Consider the following 27,799-nt stretch of genomic DNA (forward strand, 5'->3'; position numbering starts at 1 on the left):
TATGAGCTCCAGGTAAGAAAATTAATCTGAGGAGAAGAGTCACGTCATAATTTAGTGTTGGGCTTCATACTAGAGGCAACGCAGGAACAAAGTATTTGGAAGATGACTAAATTATTGTTTACTTTTTGTCATAACCACTAGCTGACCTTCATCTCTGGAATTTGGAGCATTTATATAGTGGTGAAAGAAGTTATCAAATGCTTTACTTAAAGTGGACCTATCATGCTATATTGGAAAAATATATTGTAGGGCCATACCTATACAAAACATGTCTGTGAAGTTTTTTCCTTAAAATACCAAACAGTTCACCCATTGTAGCCATGCCTCATACTGCTCATACCCCTCTTTTGCAGCCCTGTTAGACAAACGTGGATTTTGGGTCCTTAGCTTGAAAAAAAAAAAGAGGAGGCGGAGCTAATGCCTGATCAGAATTCTACCAGAGATAAAGTTAAATTCTGCTGTGATAAAACGCCATCCTGTTCTAAACCACATCAAGAATTATTTCTGAAACAGTATGGCGCTCAAATGCTTTTTCTCTTTTGCGGATTTACCACAAGGTGAGTTCTTTTTTTTATTTCCTGCTTTTTAAACACATGTGCTCTCCAGTACAGGTTAGCTCTGAGTGTTAGCGAGGCTTGCTAATGTAAACAAGACAAGATTACGTCCAAAACACGTCAGGCATTGTTTCTGATAGCAACTTTCTGTGGGTCCGCCGCCGATTTGACATCAGATCGGCAGCAAATCTGTATCCGCTCGTTGTACACCCGTTTTTAAAAGATTTGGGTACGAAGGAAAAGAGAGATGGTTTTATTTTCTGACGCTGCGTGAGTTCCCTGACACACCGGGGACACATATTTATGTATAAAAGACATCAAAAAGTGCATTTTGCATGATAGGTCCCCTTTAAGTAAAAATAGAAGCAAGCATTTAGTTCACTCATACATAAAAAAATTGACACGTAAATAAAAAAATGTCTTGTATGATTGGATGATAGGTTCCCAACTGGAAATATTCAAATTGCCATCACCACAAACAAAAATTGTCTGAGTAGCACCTGAATGCACCATTGGCCATGGTGGAGGTGCTCTCCAGGTGTCATTCCTAAATAATGAGTTTTGTTTTTTAATATGTAGTCCCGCAGGACATTTCCTTGTGGTATTACTACTTACTTAAGTAAAGTTGTGTTTTCACAGTGCAAGAGGAACCAACTTCAGATCAGTCAGTGAAGTGATGCTTGTTCACCAGGAGCCGCAGTCGCACGAAGCTTTAACACTGCAGTAAATAATGATATGAACAAGGAAGCACTCACTGTGTTGAACACTGGCACTGAAATCCTTCCTACTGTGTCTGAACTTGTTGTGACTAACAGATTTGTGTTCTTCCTCCACCCCTGAGCCCATAAAAGGACAGAGAGCTCATTCTTGAACTTAAGAAAATCTTGCATAAGACCGTTGATCACACTGTTAGGATTTATCTCTGCATCTCTCAAGGAGTTTGTATTTCCTCTACGATGTGATGTAACTGAGCCTTTTTGCGGATTATGATGATGACTTATCATTCCATGTGTTGTTAGCGAGAAATGGAACACAAAACATCCTGTTTTCACTGCAAAGAAGACTGACATATGAACATAAGAGTGAATCATAATCACTGTAAATGTAGCCAACACAGTAAAAAGTATCACTCACTCCCCCTCTCAGGGAATATGATTATGGCTCTAATGTGCAGACTGGATGGATGGATTGATAAATATCTTGCCTTTGTCATCTCTTTTAAACACAAGAGGAACTTTCTGCTGCTGTATGTTCATTTTAATTATTTTAAAAGCAGCTAGACCTTGTTATCCAACTCCAACGCTGTGTATAGGGAGAATATCAACAGCAATGAAATATCAGGTGAAATGACTTGGCTCTGGATGTCTGTAGATATAAAGTGATACTCCTCTGTTGACAGAGCATTATGTTCCGGAGTACAACAATATTCTACTTTATCACTGTTGTGTACAGTATGATTACAGTTATTTCCACCAGGAAAAACCAGGTGGAAATAAATTAAAGCTTGGGGATGTGAACATGTCACATCAAACTGCACAGTTAAACTGCATTTCACACGCAAGGGGTGATCAGCTGCAGTTTCTGCAAGGTTACCATAACTTTAAACATAACTTAATAAAAAACATACTCTCCTACTCATAGCTACGTATATTGCTTACTACTAGTATCTCACAGTTTCATGCATGTGTTTAAAATGTGATTTATAATATATACATACAATAAATACAACTTCCAATCACAACACAAGTGACACCATCAAATAAAGGCTACATTCAAAACTACCATCACAGTATTACCAACACAATTCAAATAAGCTTAAGGTCCCTCCTCTCACTGCTCAGATAGCCAATCATAGTTCACAGTGAATGGGGTAGCCAATCGGATTTAAGGAATAGACACGCCCTTTTGGAAAATGGCTGACCGTCTTAACTTAAAGTCTTATACAAGAACACACAGTAGATCAAGTCCAACAAGCAATGTTCTCTAACAAAAGAGAAGTAACAGCAAAAGCACGACAGACAGGCAAACAGGTATAGATACAAATGAACTTACTTAAATCCAGAGCAAGCAAGCAAGTGTCAAAGCCAGGCAGGCAGTCTAAAGAGACAAACTTATCCAAAGAGGTCAGTCAGAGTGGTGTGGTCAGAAGAGTAGGTACAGTAGCCTTGGTAAAAGGGGCAAAAAGCAACATTGCCATTCTGGTAACAAACTTGGGAAAAGTTGCTTGCTACAGGCTAAAGAGGGAAATGAAGAGCATATTAGCAAAGGAGGCAGGGTCAAGTCAGGTGGGGTACTGCTGGGTATGAAGGAGTGGCTGGATTTGGGAGTCATGTGACTGGAATTGGAGGGAAAGTCTGAGGACATCTGCTGGACAGGTAGAGAATAGCAATGAAGGGGCACCATTACAAGAACTGAGGCAGATTCTCTGACACCTTGCTTGACGCCTCAACTATTTATCTCCTGTCCATCGTGTTAAAGTAAGTAACTGTGAAGAACGTATGACCTCTATAGACCTCTTCTACCCTTCATGCACTTTCGAAGTCCAACTACTACTCTGCTTCTAAAGTAATAAACTAGTAAAAAAATTCTATGGGTTTGTAACCAGTAGTGAAGAGGGTATTGGGTAGTTTGAGTAAAAGTATTAATACCACACTGGAAAACTACTTCACCACAAGTAAAAGTCCTGTATTGAAAATGTTACTTTATGATTTAGCACATCACATTGAATACAGGAAAAGAGAGGGATTGTCTTTATAAATAGTGTACGGATAAAGAGTGTTTGCATGGGGTTCTTTTCATGCCAGTGTGAGGTGGAATAGGTAAGTGTGTGTGTGTGTGTGTGTGTGTGTGTGTGTGTGTGTGTGTGTGTGTGTGTGTGTGGTGTGTGTGTGTGTGTGTGTGTGTGTGTGTGTGTGTGTGTGTGTGTGTGTGTGTGTGTGTGTGTGTGTGTGTGTGTGTGTGTGTGTGTGTGTGTGTGTGTGTGTGTGTGTGTGTGTGTGTGTGTGTGTGTGTGTGTGTGTGTGTGTGTGTGTGTGTGTGTGTGTGTGTGTGTGTGTGTGTGTTGCACTATAGTGCATTTAACTGGCTGGAAGGGTGATCAGGTACAAGAGTGAGTCAGCCCGCACTACAGGCCTGATCATTATTTAGTTAGAGATTACAGAACATGCTAATAAGGCATTCACATTTAAAACAGCTCTTTACAGTAACTGATAATATAACCGGATTACTAATCTATTTTACCCATTTCGAAAGTAAGCATTAAGGGAAAATAAGCCTATACTTTTTCAAGTTATTGCTTTCACCATGATCTTAACCATTTGAAACTTTTTGTAGGAAGAATCGATAAGCATTGTATATCATGTTATGGAACTAAATTAACTTTAGAAATGTTTAAACATAAGAAAACCAACCTAGCAGTTTATTTGCATTTAAAGTGAAAGACATAGAATCAGCACTTCTGAAACAGGGCTGAAACAGAGGGGATTATGGGATGCTACAATGATCTGTTTGGTATTTCGAGCCAAACACTTCAAAGACATGTTTTGTATATATCTGAGACATGATATATTTTTGAAAAATAGTATAATAGGGGATAATATATACATATTATGCTGGATAAATCTAGAGTAAATGTTGAATAAAGACTCCATCTTGCCTCCTTCTCAAGGTTAGAAAAGTTAAACACATCCAAATTAGAAGCAATCCCATTTTCAATCATCTGTATGCAGTGTTGGAATGTGAAGTGAATTTGTTAAGTACTGTGATGTTATTACAACATCGAGCTACTCCTCCTTCTTTGAGTATACATTTGTTTGGTCATTTCATGTAAAAATAACTCTCTTATGTGTTGTGTTTAAGATGCCATCAGCTACGAAGACATACTATTTGACCGTAGTACTAATCGTGCCCTATTGTCTTTGATAGTTTGCCCTCTTTGACTTCTAGTATATTTTCCTCTCTTCATTTCCATTTCCATTACATTTTAATTTGCACTTTATTTAGTGATTTACACAGAGTAAACGGGTTGATGGTTCAGTGTCGAGCTCAAGGACACTTTGACAGGGGGCCTGAACTTCAAGACGCGGGCCTTTGGTAATCATCGGGATATAATGGAATGCAATTTAGTTTAAATACGTTTAAAAAAAACGACAACTTAATCCAAATGAGCTTGCAACAAGTCATTATATCTGTGGAATCTAGCACTGTTTCAGATACATAACACAGACGAAACACTTAGCTACAGGAAAATGATCACATATCGATAACTCACAGTAAATAGTTCATCTTCCTCTTCATGCTGTTGTATTCTTGCAACTCTCTCCATCATCTCTCCTCACTGTTATCGTTATAATCTAGTGAAACAGCTGCATCGACAGCCTTTGATTTGTGATCTTTTATAGTCGCCTGTAAAAGTCCACCCCCCCTTCCTCCTTTAGATCTGTCCTCAAGTGTTCCCACTGTTATTAACGGCGTTTGGGAATCTAGTTGATTTAAATAAGAGCGCTGCACGTTCATAAGATCAATGTGAAGCTGTTTTAAGAGGGAATTTATGACACCAGGGAACCGTCTCGCCCTGCTCACTGTGCAGATTTTGCGCTGATATCATGAGCTCACATCCAGGCTGTGTGTTGTAAATCTTAGGAAAGGCCGCGAGTGGGGGTCAAATCATTTAGGATTTCATCACTGCGAATGAGGTTCAGCTACAACTTCATCATCACCAGCGCAGAGAGGCGAACAATCCAGCTCAGTGCTGCTGCCAGTTTATTAAACTGAGCAGAAATGAGTCTGATGTTTTCCAGGTTGTGGAAATAAACCGGAGGTGAGAGAGTTTGAAGGATGCTCTGTTCTCCTGCTCGGATGAAAAACACATACAGTATATAACCTTCGATATGCAACACAACATTTGATAACAGCTATGTTATTAGCTTCAACTGTCCTTAAGTGATACAAATGAAGAAGTTAGAAAACAGACCTAGATTGATGTGTTGTTGGTGAGGAGGATAGAGGGTGTGTCCAGAGAGCTGATGTAGACCTGAACCTGGAATATACTGACAACCTTCTGAGAGACTTTTACTCGCATGCTACATCCTGAACCAAGGATGCATGTAAACATTTATTTATTTATAACATCTTCTGTAGTCATTGTCCTCATGTTCTCTTGCTGTTCCACCTCACAGTAACAACCTCATCTCCAGATATCATTTGTTTTTGGCTAAGGCTGAATTTGAAATCTGAGTTTGAGAGTAGAATACACAACTCAGAAATACAGAATATGTCACGTTATTAGAGTACACCGAAAATGTGTAAGTGTAGTTTGAAGGTGAAAGTTGAGGTGTTTAGTTTGAGCTGAATTAGCGTAGATCTGTAATTATCCTAAATTGGAGATAATTTAACGTTCAAAGATTGGGCTTTGGGAGGTTTAAATGGACATTTAGGAAAATGGTTGGACGTAGAAAACTGCCAAATTAATTCAAATCGTGCAGGCCTATTTTCATGGCATTCACCTCAATTAATGTTTTGTGTGTATAAAATAAAATGAACTAATTAGCAAAGTAGAATTTAGCATTTTCACATTTAACTACACTGAACATCATTTGTCAAACATTGAAACAATTGAAAAATGTAAGAATCATGATCTACCATTTGTAAATGGTATATCCCAGAATGGCAGCAGGTTACTGTGGATTTCACTGGATGAAGCTTTAAGTTCATGCCGGTCCAATAATTAAGGTCTGAGGGATTAGGTGGAGTGTGGTGCTGTGCTGCAGGCAGGACTCAGCTCAGTCCTGCTGAGAGTACGCTTTAGATCCTACAGCGCACAGCGAGTCCACCTGATGGTCGGTTCAGCTCTGTCTTACAGCCCTTTCTCCGGCACAGCCAGAGACTTTACAAAGCATTACTTGTGTTTTTCCTCACCTTGGCCAACAGAGCCCACATTGTTACTGACTGCACTCTGTCTTTCTCTGGACCCTAAAGGCCCCTTTACACTTTGAGAATATGGGCGGAAAGTGGTAAAAGAAATGTGGTCAAATCTTCCAAAGGACATGTCCACCGACAGGATTAGGATTCCACTTTGGTTTAGAAGAAACAGCAGCAAAACAGGAGACACAAAAGCACCTCCATGTTTGTTGACACGTAAAGATGTCACAAGGCTTTCACACAATTCTCTTTTTTAGCAGAGATGGGTTCGACTGACTGATGTAGAATAGACTTGAAAAGCAGACAAAGCAGTACAAATGATGAGTTGTTTAATTGACATCTCTCTGTGGTCACATTATCATTTATTATTTTGGTTGACACCACCCCGTGGATGAGTCAGTGTGAACTAGTTCAAACTCTGCTTTTGCATCATAACTTTGTATTCTGGGAAGCAACCTTGAATGTTATTGGTCAGTGTTAGTGTTAACAAACATTTTATCATGGAGAAGTTAAACTTTTTCCTCGAGTTGTCTATCATATGAGTCAATTCCTTTATAACTCACTTTACTTTGCTTTCAGAACTGCACCCATCTTGCGCCACTTAAATTGACCGTGCATGTGTTCGTGCTGCTTCCAAATATGGTTTCTCAGTTGATTTTGGACAAAGCCATACTCCAGGTTTGGCTAGTGGATGCCACACAGCTGTTTTAAATAAGGTTGTTCATGTTTCTAGTGCTGGATCACAACTAGAAGCAAACCAGTTTCCTCCTGCGCTGCTGATTACATGATTGTGATGGGCGTAGGTGAGGTGTTGCTTTTGCAGTAGCTGTAATAAGCATGAGGTGTTTACTTGGCCTCCGTTCTGGGAATGCCTCTCTCCGTGGGTGCTGCTTCTCAGGGACTCTTCTGAGAAGCGGACAGCTCTCACCCCAGACGACCAGAAGGCTGTGACGCACGCTGCTGTGACACCAGTGACTCACTGGTTCCCTGTTCCTGGATCTGTGAAACCTCATCCTGCCCCATCATCACTGTTCCTACCCCGCACCGTGACCTCTCATGTCCGAGTGTGTCCACACCTCTCAACTAAGACACTCAGACGGACCACAAGCAGGCGAGATCCCTCCCACTCCCTCTGACAGCAGCTGAGGGTGATGCTGCACATCTTGTGTCGGTATATCATAGCAGAGAGAAGGCCTGTAAAGAACAGAAGCAAAAAAGATAGGGTTCAATACTGGACAGGTATTCTTTTAAGTCTAGGGTTTATGGACATATCCACCCTTCCTGTGCAGAGCTTGTGGCTCTTTTTTAAACACTTCCTGATTTCATCCTCTGCTCCCGTCTCAAAAGCTTAATCATTTAAAAATGTAACACATTAAACAAATGTTTTGTTTTGGCTGATGCTGTCTTCATCCTTCCGGGAGGAGAGTCTTTTAAATAAATATCAATGCAGCATAACATGCAGGCTGGATACTAGGAATAAAGATATCGTTTATTAAAAGCAATGTCATTGTAATGCTAATCCAAACATTTCCTGCGTTATTAAATGCTATGTTTCAAATGGACTGTGGTTGAGTACCTGATACTGGTACATAATTTAGTTCCACCTCCTGAGCAGTTAAGGTTCAGTAGCTCGCTCTGAAAGTGGAGGGAAATACAGTGGAAACACTGTATTTCACTGAAACACTGAAGTTCCTTTAGTGGAAAATCCCTGAAACAGTATAAAAGCAAGAGGCTATAAATAAGGAATGATTCGGAGAGAGGAGTCGAGAAAGCAGTGGGGTGAAACGAGTATGAAGGAGAGCTTTCTGGACTCCCAACAGGTTCGCTGCTCCTTTGGTGGCCGATAACAGGTTATCTCCTCCTCCTTTTCTATGTATTCTCCATCAGCACATCATCTCAGGAGTAAACAGACCCACAGACATGTGGTGCGGACATCCCAGCGTTCAGGGCAAAAAGAAACGGCTTTGTTTGGAAAGTGCTCAGAGCCGAGCCGCGGGAGGTCAAATGACTGTCTAACATCTGTCAGTCATCCTCCAACGAGCCGAAACCTGACGGCACCTCGCTGCCTCCATTAGTCTGCCTCCCACATAACCTACAGCTGCAGCTGCTCGCTTATACCTGCCAACTTCTTCACAGCCGCAAGAGGCTTCTTTATTTGCAAAGCTGCTAATATTGTATTTTCCTTTGCAGCGATAAAGACACAATGAAATAAGAGTTTCAATGTTAAACTCTTTATAAATAATACATAAAGGTGTTTTCATGGTTGTTTATTTAGTTATAAATATTTAATGTTATAGAAAAGTACTTTTCAAAGATTTCAAGGCAAGTTATTGTACTTGCCATACATTTAAAAAAGTGAGCATTTTTTGGTTTCTGACATGTAATAAGCTAAAAATGACCATAACGGACGACTAACCGGAATTCCCTAATCATAATTGCAGTTTAGCTGTATGAGAAGATTATATTTAAGAAAGTATAAAAGAAAGTCTCCAATGGTATTCGAGCTCCCTTTGTTCTTCATATTGAACGTTGTGTTTTAAAACTGGTCAGATAATTTGTAAAAAGCAGGCAAATGGTCATCACAAGCAGCAGATGTCAATCCACTTAACCAGATGCATTCCCTCTTTTAAAATATACAGGAAGTTAATAGTTCTAGTGAAAGAAATGTCAGTTTGCCGCATTTACTTTTTAAAAGGGAATTATTGCAGTCTAACTGACTAAAATGTCCTAATTTGTGCCTCCTCTACTTCCTGTTCTAGCAGGTGGAAGCAAACAGGCCTTCATAGAGGGCTGTGGAGTGTAGTCTATTTTCAAATCGCTGAGCAATTTGATTGGATGCTTCTCTGAAATGATACCCTGTCTGCATTATGTTACACTTTTAGATATGTCACGCTAAATATGTTCTAACTGTCATTTGACCGTGTCTTTAAGTCTTCACACAACTTTTATCATGCAGCACTGACATGTTTTCAGAGCCAGAGTTCAGAGATGCTGTGTGTGTGTGTGTGTGTGTGTGTGTGTGTGTGTGTGTGTGTGTGTGTGTGTGTGTGTGTGTGTGTGTGTGTGTGTGTGTGTGTGTGTGTGTGTGTGTGTGTGTGTGTGTGTGTGTGTGTGTGTGTGTGTGTGTGTGTGTGTGTGTGTGTGTGTGTGTGTGTGTGTGTGTGTGTGTGTGTGTGTGTGTGTGTGTGTGTGTGTGTGTGTGGTGTGTGTGTGTGTGTGTGTGTGTGTGTGTGTGGGGGCGTAGGCCTCCCCTGCCTTAGCGGGGTCATTACCAAGATGAATATAGTGATTATAAGAATGAATAAGGTGTGATTATGAAGATGAATAAGGCGATTAGGGCTCTTGTCACTGCTGCTGGGGCGGCTGTTCATTAGGGGGGAGAAGATGTCAGCGAGTAACACGCGTGAACCCATTACCTTTTCATCCACTGGGGATTCATACACACATACCTATACATGCATGCACATGGGAGTGCTGCAACAGCAGACCGGAGGAGGCCATTTGTGTTCATGTGTGCAGTTAAATGACCCGTGCATGCAATATATCTCTTTCCATTGGCTGCTCCGTGCTGTAATCCCGTTTATGTGTTTGACCTGAAAGGACGAGGGCACACCTGACAGGTTGCTGTGTGGAGCTATCGCTAGATGCAGGGGTGGAAGATGTACGCAGATCTTTGACTTAAGTGACAGTAATAATGTCGTTATTGAATATTCTGATACAAATGAAACCCCTGCCTTCGAAAAAGTAGCTAGGTAAAAGTATTAGCATAAAGATACATGTGAACCACAAAAAAGTACTCATTATGCAGAATGGCATTTCTCACAATAATACATATTAACATTAATGATTTAATTATATTTAATGATGTATTAATGTGTAAGGATCCCCATGTTGCAGCCTGTACAAGTGCAGTTAAAGGACTACTTACATCATAAAACATTGTAATTTATTAGTTGATATTTTGTATAGGCTATACCAGTGGTTCTCAAACTTTTTTCAATAATGTACCCCCTTTGAAAAAAAAAATTCAGCCAAGTACCCCCTGATCAGCGCAAAAACAATTTGCACCATCAGTGTCTGATTTATTAACACAACAACCTTGTAACTGAGAAACACTTAAATGCTACATTTCAAATGTTTACAAACCAATTTTAACATCATGTAAACACTAAGACGACATTACTTGCATTGAACTGATCTTTTTAATAAGTTGTACTTACAATTTAGTGAGAAACATGGGCTTGTGCTGAGGATCTTTGTCATTCTCGGTGACAGGGAGGCAAACTGCAGTTATTACACTTCGCGTTTTGAAATATGTGTAACTCTGTTAATATAAAACCCACACTGCTTAAACTTTGTTACTTTTCCTAAAATTGGTATATTTATTTGTTTATTTATTTTGGACCGTGGGGAATGAAGAGAAAAAAGTATATGAGTATTTTATGAGCATGGGATTTTGACCCCTCATATAAACATAAGCCTATGCATAATGCTGCGCTATACTTTGCGGCCACACGCCGTTGCCAAGCAACGCTTATTGTTTAGGTCCATCGATAAGCAGGCAGTCATATAATTAACTAAAACTAGCTAGATCTGATAGATTTGGACATAAACGCGAGTGAAGTCTAACCGGACGCGAGAGAGAGATCAGAGATCATATCACTAAGAGTTAGACCTAACACACTTAGCTAGTTTATCTACTCTGGAACAAGCTAAACTAGTTATAAATATATTTATTCTTTACTGTTGGGTCACTTATTACAGGTTCAGCGAGCTGCACGAGACTGACGGGCTTTCAGGAGAGGGAGAGGAAAAGAGAGCACCCTGTTTATTTTTCCCATTTTATTATCCAGAATGACTGTAAACCTTTGAATAAAGTAGTTAATCTACTATTAGTAGTTTGTTCAAATACATTAATTATGTTTGTTTTTTTCATTAACATTAAATAAATCTCACGTACCCCCTGCAGTACTCCAACGTACCCCTAGGGGTCTGCGTACCCCCATTTGAGAACCACTGGGCTATACTATATATAGGCTACAGGACAGTTTCATAGTGAAACTCTGATTTTGTATTTACAAATGCACACACACACGCTAAACGATAAAAACAAGGTGCTGGACTTAAAGGTGGGGTAGGTAAGTTTCAGAAACCGGCTCGAGATACACTTTTTGTTATATTCCATGGAATGCTCTTAACATCCCGATAGCAATGAATATCTTAAGTGCTTTGACAAAAAATCCATTAAAAAATCCATAAAATGTCATCTGTGGAAGCCGTAGTACTGTAAAAAGTACAACCAATTGGATTGCCGCCCTGTCTGTTATTACGGACGGGTCGTCAGCCTTCCATCTCGTGCACGCACAAATGTATCTCGTGCCCTCATTGGGCGTGCCGTCATTGGGCGTGCATTGCAGCAGTACTTCAATGACTCGCCAGCAACAGGCGGCCACTTCCACCAGTCTGCTGACGTCATGTGCGCGTTCATGTGTGTTGGAGGAGGTGCTCTGTAAGGAAGTCTGAAGGAAGGGGCGGATTCTTTTCGGCTGTGTACTTTCAAATTTTAGTGCACTCGAGACGGTTTCTGAAACTTACCTACCCCACCTTTAAGAACATGTAAAAAGATGAAAAAAAGTAGAGAACGTACTTGAGCTTGATACTTAAAACGTCACTGGTGGTTATTATTTCGATATTTATTCATGGGAGCATTATCAATTATCTTTGTAACAATTAAACTATCGAAAAGTAACAAATTCAATTAAATAAGGGAATTGTATAATATTCACCGCTGAAATGTGGTGACGTAAAAATATATAGTAGCAGGAGATAAATAATAAAAACAATTGTTTTACCAAGGTCCATGTACAGTCCTTGAGTGAGTGTAGTTACATACCAGCAGTGCTGTCTGGTACTGTAACAGCAGCTGACTAACGCTGCCTGCTGTGTCACTGAAGCCGCTGTGTGTCCAGGGGTTAGAGACACCTCATGAGATCCTCTCCTATCCCAGATAGCTATATCCATGGCAACCAAAGAGAACGGTTCTGATGTCCACATGGCAACGGCTGCCGTAGGGACTGAGGATGGAGGAGGAGGATGTGGGGGAGGGGAGCAGGGGGGAGGGGGGATTTCTGGATGCTGACGCACTCGGTGGCTGCCTGGAAAGTTTTTGAGAATGCCGCCCACTGACAAATCAGAAGTGGGCTTACATCTCTCTCTCTCTAACTCTTTTTAAACGGCACCTCCTACTCAGTCAAGAGTCCACCTGACCCCCCTGCACCCTCCCCCTCCCATCATGCACCTCCTCCGTGTTTGTGTCTCATCAAACCTTTGTCTCTGTCTGCATCGCTGTGGCAGCTGTGATCATGTTTGATTCGCTGTTTTGAGGGATTTGTGCGTGGGCAGGCCGACCGGGAGGTCTCTCTCCTCGGGCGTCCAGGAAGGATCCGTCCGGCTCCGATACTTCTCCTACCTGAAGATTATGGGCAGTGTGATGAGAGCCAATGTGAATATAATGTGGAGACAAGGGACTGTGACAGTGTCCGCACAAGTGCAATAGCAGCATATGTGGAAAGGTTTACGCCAGATTTAGATTATTTCTAAAAATCTGTCAGTAATCCATGCTTGTATTTGATTTGGTTATTATGTGTTGTATATTTAAATCCATGGCTACTCCTTTTGAATTCTGGTCCAGCCTTCTTTTTTTGTTATTTAAAGTATTTTCATCCAAGGTCGTAGTTCAGTTTCCTTTGGGTTAAAGGTTTGGGTGATGGATGGCCATGCACATTTAAAATTGACATAACTTTATTTCCAGTAACAATGTTTACATTCTTTAAATTAACTTTGTAATTCGGAAAGCTTTGCCTTGTCTCAATATTGAATAGGAGACTTTATGCTGCATTTGCATTTATTTATTTACTGTAGCCTAATGGAGAGTGATAATCAAGGCGAGCTGAAACTAGAACTAGTGTCTTACTGACAGGGGATCATCATTCTAAACACACAACCTGACTGTCATAGAGAGAGGGGGGAGACATGATAATTGTTTTAACATGGAGATAACACCACACATTTTCAGCAATCTTTTCTTAAAGGTGTTCTGTTAGAATTGGTTGTACACACAAAAAACACTGCACTTACCAACACACTCCAACAGCTGTGTTAGGTGGACATGATTGGCAGTTTTAGAGAGTTACAGAAGTTTCCAAATGTGTGTTTAGGTGAGTGTGGTTATCTTGTACCACCCTGGTGTCATTTGCACATCATTTAATACAGGTAAACACATTGGACGGGTCTGCTTAATGAGGCGATATACCTTTGAGTGTCAGGACCAGGGACAGCAACCATCTGTTACTATAATTCTGCTGATTAAAAAGCATTCTCACATTATTGGGATCTCATTCTCAACATATATTGCAGGTTAAGTGGCCTTTGGTGTATCTTGACTAGAAGGTTTGCACCTTATAACACGAACGTCAGCTAGTATCATGTCGCAGAAAGGTTTAGGTAACAAAATCACAAAAACATTGATCATACCCTTACCCAGGCCAGATATTTCCATCTTGGAAAAGAGAACAAGAGGGTTTATGTTCCTTCTTCCTGTCTGATAACCAGGAGCCAAAGACTGTGCTTTAGTATCACTACCATAAGAAAAACCTTCTCACCTGCATAACAAACCAGCCAATACCTAAATACTGGAATGCTTCCATGTTGTGCCGGGCTCTGCCTCAGCTGGAGCGGCTCCAAAGCCCTGCACCTATTCATGACCCTCAGCCCAGAGAAAGGAAAGGTTCTTTTTTTTAAAGCATGAATAAGAGCAAAACAGCAGCCACGTCATGGAGCCAGGAGAAACCTTACCTCGTGGTACCTTGTGTGTTTGTGAAAATGGGCTTGAAGCTGACCGGATAAACCCCGGGTCCCTCAGAAGTGGATCCGAAGCCTCTATAAATCTATATCCACCCACCACCCTCCCCTTCTTCTTTTCTCCACAACAACCCCCTTCTATATACTGCACTCCACTCTTGAGTGCTTCTCTGTCTCTCCAGGCTTGATGGTAATGAAGTGCTTTATGGCTGCAGAGGACGTGAGGGGACGCAGGGGGCACGGGGTTAGCACATAGCTCATGTGGGGGGCACAGTGGCCAGCGATGACGGGGCTGATTGAGTAAATCTTGAAAGGCACACACCCTCCTCTTGAACACAGGCTCATACACATGGTCTGATCCAACACGAGGGTCCAAGGGGGCTTGGTGATCTCAGCAGGAGATCTCAGACAACCTCCACCTTTAATGGCGGCTCTATAAATGATTACCACATCAGTCAGGCTGAGCATGCAACACTTACCATCTGGGTTTCAGCAAAATCCTTAAACCTTGATCTCAACGAGGGTGTCGAGTTTGGAGGGGTTTCATTTTTCATTTGTTGTGTTTGGCTTAATTATCTGAAGCCCTTCGAGACTCTAACAGTGATTAAAGGCTACACAAATAGGCTTGACTCACCGCCCTCAAAGTCAGGGAAAACGTGTTTCCACCTTGTTAGTTCATTATTAAATGCTGAAAAATTCACAAAAAGCTTTGCCTTCTTGCATATTAATATTCAAAACTCACAGTATTACCTTCCTACTTAGCTGCAATTTACTTTTTCCTCTCAGGCCAAGATAAAAGGCCAGTTTTTATTCCAAAATGTATGAACAGTATGCTTTCATCACCTTTTCAAATGAAGCGTCATACAATGGTTGGTTGTTCTCTCCACCCCTTGTGAAATGTGAAATATTTGGTATTTCTAAACTACTATCTGACAAATTGTTATTAACTTTTTGTACAGATGATCCTTAGAGGATGAATCCTACTGACTTTTGGGGAAGTGTGACTTTTTCTCTGGCACTGCCATGAGGCATGATGTTTGCGCTTTTTAGGGAAATGTCTTAACATCCTTGGTAGGGCTGCTCGATTATGGCAAAAATCATACTGTAATCTCGATTATTTGGGTCAATAATTGTAATTGCGATTATTAAATGCGATTATTCATTGACTTTGAAAACATCCATTTATTGGAGAAAAAAAATGTGAACAGTATGTTTTTAACAGTTGATTACCCTGAACTTTAAGTATAATTCAACTGAAAAAATAATAATAATAAAAAAATAATAGTTTTATTTCGATTACGTTGTTTTTGTAATCGTTGCAAGCCATAATCGTAATCGCGATTAAAATACGATTAATTGAGCAGCCCTAATCCTTGGACATATTGAGAGACCCTTATAAATCATTTGGGATCTTTAAATCACTTTTGAATGTTGCTACCTTGCCCTTTTATCCAGTTTAATTCAGGTACATTTGAAACTGAAAAAAAGCAAGTCACAGTTTGCTTGGGATTTTAGACACCTGATGCCTTCTTAGTAATCCAGTGCTGAAAGTGTTGCTCAGTGAATACAGGTGTTTCTCTTTATGTGATAAGTGTTTTGACCCACTACACACCTGAGCCTCCGGCAACACCTTTCCATTCAGCAGCCGTCCCCCTGCCGAAGCTCGTAATGGCCAGACAGCTCTCTCCACGCCTCGGCCCTGCGCTCGCGCTCACGTGGGGAGGTCTCTGAAATGAAAATGCCATTATAAAACATTTACCAGCCTGCTGAGTTTACATGTCTTACAAGAAAAGGACCGTTTGGAGCGGTTAAGTGTCACATCAATCTTTCAGCACGCTAATTGAAGTGGTTCCCCCAATAGGCCACTCTCCACAGCTGCTATTACAAATCTGCGGATGGGACGGCCAGCTGCAAACCAAATCTTACACCCACTTGATAACGTTGTTAAGACACACACATGGTGCTCTGTGGGTTGCTACTGCTGCTGCTAGTTTGCTCAGACAGCTCCACTGGCAGAGTGCAACGTAGTCGTATGTAAACACAAGTCATCTTTCAGTGAAATATGCTCTGAAAGGCGGCACACAAGAGTTCTCCCCTCCTGGAAATACAACTTATTCAGAGCTTATTTAAGCGGGCATGTTGAACATATTGTTATTTCCAGCAGCAGCCTGGGGGAGTAGTTGCAGGAGGTGGCGGGGTTACACCTACAGTATGCAACAGCTCAAATCTGAAAGCCGGCGTGCTACAGCTAGCTGCCGAGCATCTCCACTAAAGCTTCTGAGGATTACTTTGAGCTTTATGCTACCGCGTTAGTTAACAGAGATCAACCTTCCAGCTGATTGGAACGGGCCCAATTCTCTAATCTCCAGTCCGCTGCTGAAAGAGGAGCTTTACATCATATATCTGAGTTCAAAACTATGCAGGTCCGTTAAACTCTGGAGGGCTTTTTCATGGCTCAGCAATTACTGAGGCCTGAACTGTGACACTCAAACTTGATGTATTCCCCCTTCCACACCATACCCTCTCTGTCCTTCAAAAGCTTTCTGTTCCCTGCCCTACCTCTATGTATCCTACCTCCTTCCTACCAGCACAGGCACAACCTGCCGTTTTTGAATTTGGCTTTGACCTCGACTTCTACAACTTCTACAGTAGATCTTTATGGAGTGGTAATGCTGGCCTGATATGAGAAGACATTTAGTCATATTTTAAGGTCAAATTAGCCCTCTGATCGACAAGTGTGACCCAAATGGTCATGCAGTCTGAGGGGTTAAGAAACAAAGTTACAGCGATGGAAATTTGACAAGAAACCGGCAACATCAAATGGTTGGGAAGCGTACTTATTCCCAAGCCATGATGAAAGTAGAACAACTGGATACGCTTGTGGAATTATGGCAACATCAGGAGTGCTTGTTTAATGTCTTGTGCAATACGTCAATAAGTCTTTTTATGAGTTTTTATGAGATCCCAAGTCCCTAAAAAAATTTCCTGCAACTTGACTGAATCTTCTGATGTTTGCGTTCTTACGATCAAGATATAGAAAAATCGTTGACTGGTTTCCCACCCTTTGAAATCTGTTCCAAATCCTTTTAACCCCTATTTGAATATCCTCGAGTGTTCACCAGATAAGGAGATTGTAACTCTGTGAAATTCATACATGCAACTAAAATGCACTTTTCCATTAAATATGTTTGCCCTATTTGGATGGAAACTGTCAAAATGACATTGAGACAATCAAAACAAACATCTGTCCACGTACGAGTCTCTGAACAGATGGCGGCGGCTGCATAACCGCAGGTAGCTGCGACACAAAAACTGTACGCAGGTGTGAGAGCAGATCGAGGCCGCTTTGATGGCCCTTTTTTCCAGGTGACACTCTCTCTAATGTCTGAGTGGTCAACACCAGGGGGTCCCCCCTCTTTCCGCTGTTTGTGGGCCGTTCACAAAGTAATAACCGCACCCTGCTGTGCCCATCATGCCTCACTGCCAAAACCTCCTCGTCAACACCTGGCACCATGGTAACCAACACCTGTTCACCTAATTAGAGGGACACTGGAGGGAGAGGAGATGAAGAAGTTAATGAAACGCTAATCTGGCCCAATCAAACGCCCAGGCATCTGCCTTCTCAAAGCAGCAGCAGGTCGCCGTAATGGACGCCTTATGGGCGCCTCCCCCGCCATGCCACCTTGATTGACCTCATCAATGCCAAAACTATACTGAGAGGCTGAAAATAGTAGAGGGCAGACAGGGGGAATTGGGAGAGAAAGGAAAGTCGGCATGCAGCTTCCTGGATGGACAAAGTAGCCGGACGGCGAGGTGTCAGCCAAATGAACAAGCATTAAGAGACGAGGTTTCCGTGCACAGCAGTTGGAGCGGCTCCAGGTCTCACCAGCTGCGCTGCCCTTGTTTACAAGCCGCCACCTGCTGCCGGGAGCTCAGGTCTGCTTTCTGAAGAGTCACTATGAGAGCCATGACCAGACAAAAAGAGTCCTCTATGAAAACAGTTTTGACACTATCTTTGATGACAATTAAAGAAAAACAAAAGTATGGAAGCCCAGTAGAGACAAAAATAAGACTAAAACACATCCTATAAGTCATTATTATAATAAACTTTCTCAAAATAATGACTTAGCATCTTAAACACACAACATAGTATCTCAAAATAGCATGATGATGTCATTATTTTGAGAAATGATGTATTTTGAGATACTAGATCAATATTTCGAGTTTTTCAAATGTTCATCACATCGGAGGAATTGTGCTTTGGAAAAATGTTTTGTGAGATACTAAAAGGTTTTGCATCTTGGCTGTTTGTCTAGTTCATGTCTTCTTGTATGAACTCAACTGAACTGTGTTTCTGTTTCTCTCCACAGGAAACTTAAAAGGGATGTGTAAACAGATAGACCACTTTCCTGAGGAAACAGATTACCAAGCGGACACATCTGAGTACTTCTTACGTGAGTATTTTTGAGTATTCCCTATTTTCACACGCAGAAACCCTGTTCACAAATTAGATTGACAGTATTTTTCTGTTCAAGTGTTTAAACATTACAATAAATCACTCTAGGCTTTTCACCCCAATGCAAGATATTTTGAATATTTTTTTAAATCTGCCCCACTTTCTTTTGCTCTGTCTCAGACTGCAGCACAGTGCTAGTAGAACTGCCTTTGGCCCGTGTGTCATGGCTGTCTCTGCTTTCTCTTAGCACGAGCCGGCCAGGCTGAGTCCTGCCAAGCAGTTCGTCTGTTTTTACTGCTTGGCTGTGTGTAACATAACGTGCAGTGTTACAGTCGGCTGTGTACCCTGTAAACACAGCCCATTGATTTCTGCTCTCTTTCCCTTTGTGCAAGCAAGACAGAGATGCTTGTCGAGCTCATTTGCCTGCTAATCCTAAAAATCACGACAATGACTCTGAGCTTGTGATGTACTGTTCACTATCGTTTGCTCATTACTCTCTTCTGATTGGCCAGTTAATGTGATCGAGACATTTAGACACAGTGTAGGAACGACACGTTTCTATGGTTATAGCTCTGTTCCAGCAATGTGTAACTTTCAGTAATACAGATAATAATCAGGTACAAATACTTAAAATTGAGATTTATGTATTTGAAATAAATCTACTTTTACTTGAGCAACTCAACTTTTTTTTGGATAATTACTGAAATTCTTCAGTTTTGCTGTCCTCTTTGTTGTGAGGACATATGTTTTGGCAATCAGCTTTGATAGCGAAACTTTTTGGAGAGCATTAGTCCACATTTGTTGGTGGATCATATCAATATTTCTACGTTTTCATGGACACATTTAAGATTGTAATATTTCTTCTAAATAGCGTATTCCAGTCATCACTCAAAGTCCCAGTATAATAAGTTGTTTAATGGGTTAACATTAATTGAGTAAAAATTATGTATGTTTGTTTATTAACTGGCTCTTTGCCCCCTGTCATTTTGCAAAGATTACCCTAGGGAAGAGCAAGTATGCCGTCACTAAAGGCTTTATACTTTTTTTTAGAACTTGCCAACACCTAAAATCTCAACTTGATGTATACAATTGGTGAAGTAAATGGATTTCTTTATTAAATGTGATTATTTGCCACATTAGTTGCCAACTCCTTGCTGACCCCTGATGTGGGACACCCCTTCCTCCTCATCCTCCTTCTCTGTTCCTCCCCCACCCTGCTCTAGCCTGCAGTGGTTTTAAACTAGAAGTCAAAAAGTGTCCGTCTCCTCGTCTCCATCAGCAGGGACAGTAATTGAGGCCTCTCAGAGAGCAGAGCAGTGCGTGACAGTGCTGGAGATTAAGCCCAGCCAATTAGGCTGTGTTTGACTTAGCGCTCTGAGCGGTTGTTCCCATCCATATGTGCCAGAGAGGACGGTTATGATAACAGCTCTGGTAATGATTCTAACAATGCCAGAGCACTGGCTAAGGCAGATCTGTCTTTATAAAGAGGTGTCTCTCAGCTGGGGATGACAAGGTCGTGGGGCAGAGGCCTCACTCGGGCCTGGGACCACAGACGCTCGTTTGCATGCGTGTGTGTGTGTGAGTGTTAACCTCTTCACAGGCTGTGATTGGAGGAGAAGGCCGCAGTGCTCCCAGTGGCTTGCCAATTAGGACACTCACATCCATAAATATTTCAGCCTCCTTCTTATATAGGTCAGGCCTCTCTCGATCGCTGTCTCTCACACTCTGCCTCTCTTCACCCTCACACCCGGAATATTACATGACAGGAGTCATTTAGTTCCTGTTGTCCTCTCTCTGGATTGAAAGAGAGACTTGGCGATTCAGAGCATTTTCAAAAAGGGTGCATAAAGATGTCACACAGGACATCTTGGTTGGTTCTGGATGTATTTTTATATCTGCCAATTTCCCTTTTGTGGACACACACCTGGTATTTCCATAATGAGAAGTTTCACGGCGCCTCTGGGTGGCCAAGGACAGAAAAAAGCTGCCTCTGCTTTCACATGCAGAATTGGGAGAGCAGGGGGATAGTTATGCAACAGAAATTATGTCATTTCAGGTGAAGGGCCCAGCGGAAGTGACGTCAATGGGGAACTCGCCGGTCAAAAAAATCGAGGGGACACACTGGTGATGTCATAATACAGTGTAGAGAGGGGGAGGGACATATTTGGTGCCGAGTGGAAATCACACAAATATTCTGTTAAACATGCCCCCCTTGCTTCATCAAACACACACTCTGATCTGCTGTCCTTATGCTAACACACACACGCATCCACCACATATCAGTAGCTTCTGTGTGTGTGTGTGTGTGTGTGTGTGTGTGTGTGTGTGTGTGTGTGTGTGTGTGTGTGTGTGTGTGTGTGTGTGTGTGTGTGTGTGTGTGTGTGTGTGTGTGTGTGTGTGTGTGTGTGTGTGTGTGTGTGTGTGTGTGTGTGTGTGTGTGTGTGTGTGTGTGTGTGTGTGTGTGTGTGTGTGTGTGTGTGTGTGTGTGTGTGTGTGTTCCATGAGCTCTCCCAATAGCAAGGCAGTTTGCACATCCACATGGGGTTATATAAGCCAGCTGAGGCACACTAAAGCGCCAGTGGGTTTTTAGATCATGCCGTGTCGGAGCTCCCATCATCCACTGCTCTACTGGGTGCTAAGCAGCTGAGAGAGAAGAAAGAAGGAAAGAAAACGCCCTGTTATGCAAGCTACTAATGCTGAACGGAAAGACATCAATTCACTGTAATACAGAGAAGGAAATCATGTGAGGGGAGTAAGACGAGTTTGATGTGTCTGATCTACCATGGAGGCATTGGAGTCAACAGTTTTGCTAGTTTATTATCTTCCAAAAATGTTTGTATGTAAATGCGGTGGCCTTTTTTGTAGATTTCATAGACCAAACAATAACTTGAGAAAATAATACATCTAAATAAAAATAAGCAGGAAACAGATGATATTTGGCATTTTTTCACAAATGTACTGAAATATGACTGATGTGATTAATCAAGTGTCCATATACATGACAATCATTTATCAGTAAATTGTGTAAACAAAAAAATTGTGTGCAGCTTTCTTCCATAGTTTCACTGCTGAGTTATTCGATGCAACCTGTATTTATTTAGGCTGGTATGGGGTTTCTTGCATCTGTCCGCAAAATGTTCTGCTGCTTCAGGCTGCGTATTTGCCTGGTGTCACATCACAAACCACAGTTTTGTTGTTGTTGACCCAGGCCTTTGAAAATAATCCCCTGACCCTTCAGCGTGTCCAATGTCAATACTAATATCCTTAAATATGCACGTTATAACGATGCAGTATCGGGGCCATTTTTACCCCCTGAATTAGCTATGTTATAAACCTTACTGGGTGTTTTTGCCCCTGAGCCTGCATTCATCTCTGCCTCTGGTGTTTGCATGCGTTCATCAGAGAGTACTGGCTGACATTGCTGACAAAAGGGCAGGCCTGTCACAGCCTGTGTCACCCCGAGGCCTCGCGGCAGACTGGACGCTGGACTGAACTGGCTTTGATGTCGCCCAATAAAATCAATGGGTCTAGCGCAGGACACGCAGGGCTATTGTATTGTAGGGCAGCGCAGGGGGTGGCAGTGACACCACTGCATGGTCTCTAGTACCAGTTTGTATACTTGAGTATGTGTGGCTTACCAGAGGGCTTTAAAAGTATCATTTTTTGGAAGTGGGGTTGTTTGAGTTTCTTACCCATAGTCAGTGTATAACCATACATACAGTTGATAGCAGTTGTCACGTCCACAGTTTGGAGAAGCAGACAGGAGTTACGGCACTTAGCATTGTACTGCTGTGAACAGGGGCAGAAGGAAAGTGTATTATAGCCAAAGCAATTATCTATGCTCTCTTCAAAGCCACCAGCCACCATTGACAAATACAGAACACAGAACATGGGTGTTGCTGTTCTACTGCTGCCTCAATCGGTTCCTTTTTTAGTTTGTCATGCACTATTGTGTGATTTTAAACAATAACACAAACTAGCAAACAGTTCTCTGTTGCAGGATGCAACTACCGTATTCTGCTGGGTAAATTAAAACAATTAATTCCAAGGAAGACTCTGATAGATCTGCTAGTAGCGATTTTGGTGATAGCAGATAAAAAGCCAGATAACGACTTCAAAGGGGGATGTCTGGCAGTAAAATAAAGAGATGAAATATTCCAAATATACCAGACAAATAAACTGAAATTACATGTTTTCGGTGGCAAGAATACATGTGGCTACTGCCCCCGTCCATAGCAGTACTTAGCTTTGATTTGGTGCTGACATTCCTTTCTCTTTCTTCTTACTGGTGATGTGCTGGCCATCTTCTACAGAAGGTTAAACACAGTGTATGGATGAGTATCTCATACAACCTCACTACAAACTAATTTGAACCATCCCTTTAATGTGATCACATGACCTGAGATGGGCTTGTCAGATGGATAATGTAATAATATCAGGCGAGGAAGTTAACATCCAGCTCGTGCCCCTGTGTTCCCAACGGCAGGTGTCCCAGTCGGTCGCAGTGTCATTGAACATCCAGTTCCTCGAGCGGTATCCAAGGCAACAAATAAGGAATCCATCGACTGATACATAAAACACACGTCACACAGACACGGGCCAATAAATTAAAAGCCAATCATTTTTGTCCTGGTTGACCGAGTGAGTGCTAGCACTCTAACTTTATATCTTATTAACGCGGAATATAGAGACGCCACAGCTTGTAAAAGGCAGAGGTGAGAGAGTGTGTCCTCATATTAAAGCGAGATCAGAATATACAATGTTGGGCTGTCACTGGGGCATCATCAAAAGACGGCTGCACCCTCTCAGATCCGCTTTACATGCACACATTTATTCAGCAGTTCTAACAGCCTGCAAATTCCCAAAGCTGTGAGAGAAAGAGAAACATGTAATGCTTTTGTCCTGTTTAAAATATTCACACAATTATTGTAAAACATTTTAATATATATTTTGTAAGAACAGTGGTAATGTTGAAAGCCGGTAAAAAAAAAGCCCATCCACATTCAATCAAAAGCATGAGTACCTCAAGTTGCTTTAATGTAAAGAAATAAACAACCGCTCTATACCACAAAATATTTTGTAATTGTACTTTGAGCATATTTCTAGATGACTGACCTGGATTACTCTTGAATTTGTGTGAAATGTAGAAGCTGATTTTAATACTTTTATTGCTATTCAAGCTCAAGTTGTTGGTATGCCTTTGTGGGTGATTGTGCTGCTTTATGAGGATCATACCTCAACGTTCCCTGTAGAGTTTTTGCGCGATGGCAGCACTAGAGCAATGTTCTTATGAGACGGTTCCCATTTTTTGTTTTTTTATTGAACAAGTATGCTGCATCCTTTACAAGCTATTTTTCTGATGTTTAGCTGCTTGCCGTACCAGGGCGACCAATGTAATATATTAAGCTAACAGAGCCAGTAAAGAAGAAGACGGTTTGCTATTGCAGACACGGAAATTAATTAAATATTACAAAAAAAAAAGTGTTTTGGTGAAGGAAAAGCATCAACATGTTTGTTATACCTCAAGGATACACATATGGTCAGAATAATTGTGAATAATGGTTTCTCTAGGGTTCCTTAATTTGTTTCTCCAATAACTTTAGATCTTTTTTCTTATTATCTGCATGGGACTAAGGATAGAGAGGGTCTTATGCTGTACAGATTGTAAAGCCCCCTGGAGGCATATTTTTTGTTTGTGATATTGGGCAATATAAATGAACATTTGATTGTAAAAGTGATTGATTACTTAATCGTAAACGTGACGCGGCCGCTGATATTGGTGGTTCTAATGATCAAACCTGTGCTCAGACCGCTTATTGTGGCGTTGATATCGGTCATGCTAAGCTCTTGCTGTCACACAGACAATCAGGCGTGATCTGTGGGGACATCAACAGTGGAGTGGAGGGTAATTACAGTAATTGAAATGTGTTCTGTGGAGGGAAATGTTATTGTCTGAGCAGGCCTGTCATGTTATGTGATTTCAGTGTGAGGGAGCTCTTTAACTGTGTTCCACTGACCCGTCTGTGTGTGATGTTATGTTGATATGACAGAGCACTGCTCAGCGGGAGGATGACTGGAATCCAACGGTGTAGCCGTGTGCAGGGATCCTCAACATCCAGGGGTGGAGAACATATTCAGATCCTTTTAGTAAAAGTACTAATATCACACAGTGAAATACTCAACTACAAGTCAGGTTCCTGAGTTCAAAAACGTACTTTAGTAAAGGTATTCAAGTATTAATAGCAAGAGGAACTTAAAGTATCAACGTGCAAAAAACATTGTGACATTCTGGTTTCAACCTGATGTGAAATAGTCAATACAGTTTAAGAATATAATATCTCAACACATAAAGGACCAACAATTCCTTAATCTATCAAAACCATTTATATTCAAAATAGCAAGGGTAGGAATAATGTATTGAAAATATATAAAGCTGTCAGACAAATGAAATGGAGTGTAAAGTACAATATTCCCCTCTTGGATGTAGTCTAGTTGAAGTATTTGGGAAACATTGTAATTACGTACTGAGTTACAGTAGTAACATTCCAGTATTTGTAAATCTCAACATTTTCAGTCTGTTGTTTTAACTGAAGTGTGTGTTGATTTTACATCTTTACCGGTCTCCCATGATCAATACAGAAAGCAAAACCGAGAGATTTATCATTTGTGATGGGCAGGTTTGAATGTTGTTTCTCTTTAGTCTTTGATTTGTGTTTGTTTGAAGGCTTCTTGCAGCATGAATATATAAAAAAAACAAGTGAGACAAATCAAGTGGGTATGCTCTTTGGTTTAGAGCATTTAATATGAAATTCCTTCTCTTTGTTAGTATTTCTCTGCTCTGACTCTACACTATTTTAAGGCCTTTACATTCTGTGATGCTTTGGGCTTATTTTTAAGTGCAACAATGCCAATATTATCACAATACGGCATCAATTTTCACGTTATAAATCTTTGTTAATATTTGGGGCTCCTGTTCTCTGTAACTTGTAGGATGTTTTAATGAATATTCAAAAACAAATAGTGGACATCAATTGGAAGTTATGGGAACTGCATGAACAGCATAGAAACTGCCTTAATGAAACAATTAAGGCAACATAAAAGATTGTGAATACAAACAATGGGACACAAATAAACTCATTAATGAATTCCCAGAGGGTCTTAAAAACATCAAATATGAACATCTCAGCTCTCACTCTTGTTACTGTTAATAAGTGCCAGCCAGTAAGACGTGCATACATTCTCTAATCAATTCAAAGCCAAACTGCATTCTGCCTGCGAGCTGTGTTGTCAGGACACATAAGCTTTTAGATGCAGGCTGAACACTTCGTAAGCATTCTTGCAAATTCTGAATTTTAGCCACCAAAGCTAATTTCCTCTGTTTATGCACGTTGTTTCACACATTTTAATGCACTCCGCAGCCTCACCCAGAGACTTTTCCTGGATGTTTGATGCCAAGGTTGATTGGAGGAAAGTTTTGACGGAGGGGGGGGGGGGGGGGGGGGGGGGTTGGGGTTGAGGGGCTACAAGCCTCTTGGTCAGGACGATGCAAGGGCTCAGTATTGAGGAAGAGAAAGCGGAGGTGTGGAGGGGATTAATAAGCGTTTGTAGTATTAAATCAATGTGCCTGGGAGCTGAGGCACCTGATTAGCATGACCCTGTCCTGCACATCAGCACATTCTGGACTGGGGGAGGCTGATTAAGAGCGAATGCTAATTTCCTCTCAACCCTGTCAATGAAAGGAAGAGGGAGAGAAAGTGAGGACGACAGAGAGAAAGAAAGAGAGGGAGAAAGAAAGAAAAAAGAGATAAAGAAAGAAGGAAGGAGGGTGGAGAGAGATGCCTTTGTGCATGTTTATTCACATGTACAGTAGACGTGTGTGGTGGTGTCACTTTGTTAACGTTTGCAAAGTTGAGGCAAAAGATGCAGTTCATCACAAATAGGTTTAAATGTGACCTTGTGTTTTCCATAATTATAACAGAGCGCAAAGGTATACAGAACTTGAGAGAAGTCGTGCACCAAAAAACTATTTGTTTTCTCGATTTAGCAAAAATTATCACATACATCCAATGTATTTGTATGGATTAAGCTACCCAGAAATATACGATAAAAAATATAATACGGTACTTACCTTTTGGTACTTGTACTGAAGTAATGTTTTGAAAGCATGACTTTTAGTTGAAACTGTAGTATTGCTACCTTTACTCGAGTAATTATTTCACCTTTGATGGATTGACTCTTTCGCCTCTTGTGTGATTTTTTTCTTGGTGTCTCAGTTGCAGTGCATAACACGTAATATTTTAAATATTGACTATTTATTACTCAGGTTGCATTCGTGACAGTGAGGAGGACTAGCTGGTGTAAAAACCCAGCCATGGGGCCTCTATGGGTGTTGAGTTTCATTAAGTAGTTTGTCAGCCAGCGCTGAAGAGTGCCAGCGCTCGGACACCAGCCTGAGCTGCAGCCGTGCCAATCAATACAGCACACACAGTATCCGCTCACACCCTGGGTCTCTGGGAGCAGGCTGGCACGCATGCTGCCTGGCGGGGCCTCCACAACACATTACTATAGCTGCTGCGGTCCTGGTGCAGACCCCGACAGGCTGGGAGGAGCACCATCTGGGCAGACATGGGGTGAAGGCAAAATGCAGCATGTGTCGCTCAATGTTCAGATAATACGCTCATTCACAAGAAAGGGAATGAGCGTATTATCAGTTCTTATATTATCAGGCCAATAAATGGACATTGCCAGGTGTTATAACTTATATTATACTGTGTCAGATGCGGTAAACCACACCTTTTTTAAACAAATGGTTAACGTTTTGAATTGTAGGTTAAGATCATAATTCTTATTTTTGTGATCAGCAGAGAAACAAACGTAAAATATTAAGTGAAAACGAATCTCTAACATAGGTTTAAGATGTCACATGATTTGTAACATGCAAATGTTTTGTCCCTGAAAATATAAAGATTTTTGATTCTATTATTAGAGACTTAAAAAAAAAATTATTTAG

The 27,799-nt window shown here is 41.2% G+C and overlaps 1 protein-coding gene across 2 annotated transcripts in view; it reads left to right on the forward strand.

Annotated features, from left to right (window-relative positions):
* Positions 1 to 27,799, forward strand: part of cacng2a (calcium channel, voltage-dependent, gamma subunit 2a) — a 58,422-nt gene that overhangs the window by 19,908 nt on the left and 10,715 nt on the right. For both annotated transcript variants that reach the window (XM_034220251.1, XM_034220252.1), the window contains one exon: positions 18,704 to 18,787. In XM_034220251.1, the coding sequence (XP_034076142.1) occupies positions 18,704 to 18,787 (84 nt within the window). The remainder of the gene's footprint in view (positions 1 to 18,703; positions 18,788 to 27,799) is intronic.

Source organism: Gymnodraco acuticeps, unplaced genomic scaffold (assembly GCF_902827175.1).
Source record: "Gymnodraco acuticeps unplaced genomic scaffold, fGymAcu1.1, whole genome shotgun sequence".
Taxonomy (NCBI): domain Eukaryota; kingdom Metazoa; phylum Chordata; class Actinopteri; order Perciformes; family Bathydraconidae; genus Gymnodraco; species Gymnodraco acuticeps.